The sequence below is a fragment of the Sinocyclocheilus rhinocerous genome, unplaced genomic scaffold (assembly GCF_001515625.1).
Source record: "Sinocyclocheilus rhinocerous isolate Xijiao unplaced genomic scaffold, SAMN03320098_v1.1 scaffold756, whole genome shotgun sequence".
NCBI classification, from domain to species: Eukaryota; Metazoa; Chordata; class Actinopteri; order Cypriniformes; family Cyprinidae; genus Sinocyclocheilus; species Sinocyclocheilus rhinocerous.
Genome location: NW_015662039.1, coordinates 296,024 through 302,877, shown reverse-complemented (window position 1 = coordinate 302,877; position 6,854 = coordinate 296,024). Strand labels below are relative to the sequence as shown.

The 6,854-nt window shown below is 36.3% G+C and overlaps 1 protein-coding gene across 2 annotated transcripts in view; it reads left to right on the top strand.

The window, feature by feature from the left end:
- Positions 1-6,854, top strand: part of LOC107727366 (THADA armadillo repeat containing) — a 97,487-nt gene that overhangs the window by 40,051 nt on the left and 50,582 nt on the right. For both annotated transcript variants that reach the window (XM_016537210.1, XM_016537209.1), the window contains exon 17: positions 2,318-2,449. In XM_016537210.1, coding sequence (XP_016392696.1) covers positions 2,318-2,449 — 132 coding nt within the window. The remainder of the gene's footprint in view (positions 1-2,317; positions 2,450-6,854) is intronic.

Genomic DNA, 6,854 nt, shown 5'->3' with positions numbered 1-6,854 from the left:
TTTCATTTTATTTGGTTTCTGATTTGATTTAATTATTTGTTTATAGTTTTTTTTTTTTTGTTTTTTTTTTTGTTTTTTTTTTTTTTTTTTTTTTTTCATGTGTTTGCTCTGGCTTAAGTCTTGAGTTTCCACTGGACTGTCAGATAAACATTTGCAGAAATGTAGTAAAAGCGAAAGGAAGTGAAGGGCCATTGGGTTAGTAATGGTGACCATGTGTACATGTGCTCATCTTGTCATTGAAACTCTTAGTAGCTGTATGTGTTTGGAATGGCTGGTTGCTAATTCTGAAACCTCAGCTAAAACATCAGATATAATATACAGGTAAGATACATTATGTATCTTAGTAAGTGCAGTTTAGTAAATGCTAGTTTAGTAATTCGAGAAGTCGCATACGGGTAAGTTGGTTAGGTTAGTACTGTTGTATGTCAGTAATTGAAGAGTGTTTAATCATTGAAGAAGTTATGATATCACGTATAGATGAGTTAGATTAGTTCAGTTAGTAACTTATATTTGTATATGGAGAAAGCCATGATGAGCTATACTAGTTAAATAAGTTAGTTGGAGAAGTTATGAAGTCACATATAGGTAAATTAGATTAGTTCAGTTATTTATATATGTTAGTATGTGAAGAAAGTTATGCTAGTTAAGTTAGACAAATGAAGAAGTCACACAGGTTTGTTCAGGTAGTTACATTAGTAAGTGGAGGAAGCTATGCTAGTAAAATAAGTAAGATAATTTTTAAAGTCACATACAGGTAAGTTAGGTTAATTCGATTAGTTATGTATATTAGTAAGTGATGGAAGTTACGCAAGTTAAGTTAGACAAATGATAAAGTTACACAGGTTAGTTCAGTTAGTTAGGTTAGTAAGTGGATGAAGCTATGCTAGTAAATTAAGTAAGATAATTTATAAAGTCACATTCGGGTAAGTTAGTTGGGTTAGTTAATTTTGGTATATATGTTAGTAAGTGAAAGACGTTATCCCAGTTTAGTAATTAGAGAAGTTATGAAAACACATCTAGATAAGTTAGGTTAGTTCCATTAGTTACATTGGTATGTAGATGAAGTTATGTTAGCTAACTGTATTATACAAGTTAAATAAGTTAAAGACGTTATGACGTCACTAACAGGTGAGTTGGTTAGGTTAGTACTGTTGAATGTCAGTAAGTGAAGGGCGTTTAATCATTAAAGAAGTTACGAAATCACATATAGATGAGTTAAATTAGTTCAGTTAGTAAATTATATTTGAATCTGGAGAAAGTTGTGTTATTAAAGTAAGCTATACTAGTTAAATAAGTCGGTTGGAGAAGTTATGAAGTCACATATAAATAACTCAATTAACCTAAAAATTAACTTAAATGATTTTAGCAAATGGCTGCAATATAACAAAGAGTGAAAAATTTAAGGGGGTCTGAATACTTTCCGTACCCACTGTATATATGTTAGTACGTGAAGGAAGTTATGCTAGTTACATTAGAAAAGTTCTGAAGTCACATACAGGTAAGTTAGGTTAATTGTGTTAGTTCTGTATGTTAGTAAGTGATGGAAGTTACGCAAATTAAGTTAGAAAAATGATAGTCATGCAGGTTAGTTCAGTTAGTTACATCAGTAAGAGGAGGAAGCTATGCTAGTAAAATAAGTAAGAGAAGTTATAAAGTCACATACAAGTTAGTTGGGTTAGTTAATTTTGTTTTATATGTTGGTGAAGAAAGTTTTGCCAATTTAGTAATTAGAGAAGTTATGAAAATGCATCTAGATAAGTTAGTTTTGGTTTAGTTACATTAGTATGTAGAGGAAGTTATTTTAGCTAAATGTGTTATACAAGTTAAGTAAGTTAAGAAGTTATTAAGTCACATACATATGGCTTATTTCTGTTAGTTATGTGTGTTAGTAAGAGAAGGAAGCTATGGTAGTTTAGTAATTAGAGAAGTTAGGAACTTACGTGTAGGTACTGTAAGCCAGGTTAGTTCAGTTAGTTTCTTACATTAGTAAGTGGAGGAAGTTATTCTAGTTGGAGTTAGAGACATTTATGAAGCCACATACAGGTAAGTTAGTTAGGTTAGTTCAGTTAGTAATATACAGTAGGTTAGTGAGTGAATGAAGCTTTGCTAGTTTAAGGAAGTTATGTTCTGTTAGCAAAGCCAACCGTTATTTGTGTTAGTCATGTTAGTAGCTTAAGTTTTGTTAATTTAGTAGTTCACCTTAGTTGGTTACATTATTACATAAGTTAAGGAAGTTAACTTGTTAGTTAAGGTAGTTACATAAGTCACATATTTTAGGTAAGTAAATGTAACACATTTCTCTTTCTCTCTCTTTCAGTGATTCTGGGCAGGTGAAGCTGCACCCCAGTCTTTTCTTGTTGCTGTTGGTTTTGGGTCGTCTCTACCCGTCTCCTATGGATGGTTCATCATCTCCTCTGGGATTAGCTCCCTTTATGCCCTTAATCATCAGGTAGGTATACACATTTAGATCGCCTTTAAGTGCAATGCTGACCAAAAGATGAGCTTCACTGAAAGTGAAGTGACATGTGGCCAAGTATGGTTACCCATACTAGGAATTAGTGCTCTGCATTTAACCCATCCTTAGTGCACACACACAGCAGTAAACACACACCCGGAGCAGTGGGCAGCAGTGGTCAGCGCCCGGGGAGCAGTTGGGGGTTCGGTGCCTTGCTCAAGGGCACCTCAGTCGTGGTATTAAAGGTGGAAGAGAGCACTGTACATTCACTCCCCCCACCTACAATCCCTGCCGGTACGAGTCTCGAACCCACAACCTTTGGGTTACGAGTCCGACTCTCTAACCATTAGGCCACGACTTCCCCAGCTAAAACACAAATTTTGATTTTATTCAGCTGACTATTTCTCAGCCCTCTAGTCTCACAGGCCACTCCCTTTGCATGTCTTTCTATCCGTCAACTCAGCGCATCCATTCCTGCAATAGATTTTTTCCACTGCCTCCACATTTTTTCTTCTTTTACAATTTGTAATGCTTGAGACATGCAGCTACTGTTGCTGTTCCTGTTTACACATTTTTTTCATTGTTTAGACAGTGGAGAAACAATATTTTTGGAACACATTCTACAAGTACCTGTAGAGGCATCCAAACATAGACATGTCTCACACACACACACACACACACACACACACACAGAGTGAAGGATAGGTCACGGTTGTGATCCCAGAGCCAGGAGTAATCCTTTCCGCTCCCGTTTGTGTGTCACAGAACACCGTGTTCCTCCAGCTGGGGAGCAATAGATCTATTCGGATGAAAGAAACAATAGCAGGATGGTGTTTGTTTTGGAATCAAAATAATGGTGGAGAAGTCTTGCTCCCACTGCTGCTTCTGATACCACAGCTCCTGACTTTGCATGCTACATACATGACTGACACCATTTGAAATTTCATTGTATGATGAATACATTTTGCAATTTCATCAGTTTTCAGGTAAAGCTATAAAATAACATGAAGGCTCTGTTGCAAAACCTCGTGAGCTGCCTTCATAGGCGCATTCCCGAACAAAAGGGTTTTCTAAAAAGTTGGCCCACACAATCTGTTAGACAAAGAAAACCAAACGCAAGATAAAAAAAGCCACTGCTTTACTGAAAAAAAGGCAAAAAAGTGCAAACGTTTGCATTTTTAAGGGCCTCTTTTTGCATTTGCATTTTTTTTGGTCTACACACCTCATTTCAGACTTTTTTGAAGGTGCAATGAGTTTTTGGTTTCTTTTCTAAAAAGTAGGCAGTTTGTTTCTCTCATTTTCCTTCCAAGATGGCCGACGAGTCAAAAAGGTTGTAGCTTATAAATAGTTGCAATTCCTTCAAAAACAAGATTTGTTTATAAAATAGTTCCTAGACAGTCATAAAAATGGACTTTGTACCTAATTTGTGTATTTTTAAGAAAATTTGAGTATTTTGCTGTTAGCTTAGCAACATGCTAATGCTATACTCTCTTTAAAACAATTGTGATTCAAGTCCCATGGGTTACTGCCTATGTAGTGTGTTCCAGTTAGGATGCCTTATAGTAGATAGTAGACAGCAAGGCTACTGTGGAATGGATGATTTTTTTTTTTTTTAAATAAGAGCATGACCTTCTATGTAGACTAGGTCCATTCCGAATCTATTAATAAAAATTATGCTACATAAATGGGTCGTTCATAAATGGTCCTGCATGAGTACATTAACTTGTGGTCGCCCATGTTTACAAATCAACACCTGCTTAATGTTCAACAGCTTAGTGGAGTTGTTGTTACTCTAATTCACATGCAAAGTGTTTACCGTATCAAAACACAGAGGGGTCTTTCAGTACTTCCTGTCAAAAATGTTCACCATTAAGTGTGAATTCATGATTATCCTCACCATCTGCTGTTTAGATTGATGTGATAGGAAAGTTGTTGTAAGCTTAGTCTTGATTTGCACTGTTATGAAGAAGAACATCTAGTGGAAGAGAACTTCTGTTGAAACTGATGGTCCTGATAGTGACCCACTTCAGAGCAGAACGGTGAGCTCAGCACGTTAGATAACAGTCACATGAGCATGTTGAGTACAGGTGTGTGAATGTGCACAACTGTTGCTGTCTTTCGCTTTGGTGGCCAAAAGCCTTGGACTCTCACCAGTTTCCCCTCTATGACATTATTTTCACTAATGTTTTATGCCAGGAATGTTCTATCCGTGTGCTCTCGCTCACACACACTCCGAGGAAGGTGTTTGGGCTTCTGCAATAACTGTCTTTAGCCTTCTTTTTCTTTTAGCTCAGAAGTGTGTGTGTGTGTGTGGTTAGTCATCTGTATTTTTGTGGGTGTATTTGAACTAGTGAGAAAGTATGTGTGTTAGTTAAAACTTGTTTGGTTTTTGTGGCTTGTGTGTGAATTAAGCTGTTGTGGCCTGTTTTCTACATGGGAAATATTAGAGCTGTTATTAAATTCTTGGTTTAATGAGTAGTTCTTTTAAAGTGATCTTTATTCATTTATTTATTTGTTTGTTTTTAATTCCTTGATAAGGAATCAAAATAATAAGTGCAATTAATTGACATAGATGATGTATATATGGATGGATATATGCATAAAAATTAGTTTTATTGTATTCACATTCATAAGAGGTTCCTTTCTGTAATAATTAAGTAAGAATTTCCTCCAGATTTTATGGACTGTTAATATAATTGATGAGGTCACTGACATGTAAGAGTATCAATAAACAAAAGCAAATCTTAAATGTGTAGTTTCATATGGTTAAAAAATATATATATTAATGCCATTTTCAACCAAAATTTAATTTAATGTATGTAGTGTAAAAATGTAATGTGGTGTAACCTTCAGATAAAAAAAGGTTATAACATTTTTATTTTAATTTAAGTTATGTTTTCCTTAGTTTTCAAAGTAAAATAAATTTTACAAATCTTGAATTGTTAATTCATAGATATCATGAATCACATGACTGTTGATTGTACCACATGACCTTGACTCAATTTTTTTTAAATTATATTTAACTGCTGTATCAATTTTGATAATGATAAAAGATTTAGTTAAACAGTTTACAATTTTTTTTTTTTTCAAGAATTGTACAATTTTAATACGTTTTTATGATATCAGGACACTTGCAACACCCAGATATTTATGACCTTATGGCTTTAACACTGTTAAACATATATGTAATTGCATTTTGAAAGCCCTGGATCATTGTTTGGGTGTCAGGGCCTGTATAGTATCATAATTGTGTTATGAGTCCATGTGTGTGCTACAGACATCTGGAGCGGAGCAGAGGTGTGGAGGGGCTGGAGAAAAGATTCAAGACCTCGGGTCTGGAACACAGATAAAACAGAACAGAGAGAAACAGATCAAGCTCACGACTCTCATGCACTCTGAGTGATCAATGCCACCATAAAAAACTGACTCAAACCACATGGCCACATATCAGCAAACGTCTCAGCCCTTCTGAATCAAACGCAAGACCGCCTGATCATCATCCCCCTCTTCAGTTAAACCATGTCACATTATGGATGGATTTTCCTAATAGTCAAGGAATGACAGGAGAGTCGGACCTTCAGATTAATAGAAGGATCCAAGTCAAAAGAGTTCAGCCTTTCTCGGTACAGGGGCGTAAGGGTTAAGAGATTGGAGGATTGGGGTCTGCCTGGTTCTTGTCAGTGGAGGTATGCAGGCCCATTCACCCAAATGAAGCCCACATGTAGAAGATGTTAAATATAGCTTGGTTTTGGCTTCCACGGCCCCCTCTTCTCCCTTAGGCGTGTATTTGTGAGTGTCTGGGTGTCCGGTGTTGATCAGGCCTCTCTTTACAACAACACAAGTTCTCAGCAAAGCACTCAAGGAATCTGAGTTGTTAATTATTGTGCTGGTTGACATACGAGACAACCCATGATTAGTTACCTGAGCAGACTGTGATTTCATTCCACAGTCAGTGTTTAATTCTTCTTGCAGAGTTGTTTTCATTAGATTAGGCCCACAGTGTTGTCTTCGTAGTTATAAATCCTAGAGATCTGATCTATTTGCTGGTCACACTGTGAATTTGTATTGTGTGCCTAAGCCTTCAAAGCCTTTTCTTCGTGTCGGAGTAGATCTGTTAAGCTTCACTCTGTGAAATATTTGAGAAATGAGGCTTTGTTGGGCTTTTCAAGCTCTTTTCTGTTATCCAGACTGTGAGAAAACATGGGTGCATTTGAATTCGGCTGAATCTTGCACTCGTGAAAATCCATTTGTAATCATTATAACACGCTAAGCAAACATGGGTTTACACTGTGCATGAGAGCCGTGACAGGAAACCCTGCTGCTAAAACCAGGTTATGACAGATTTAGGTGGTCAAGCTGGTTTTGTAACATGATGGTGTGTTTTTTTTGGGGGGGGAGG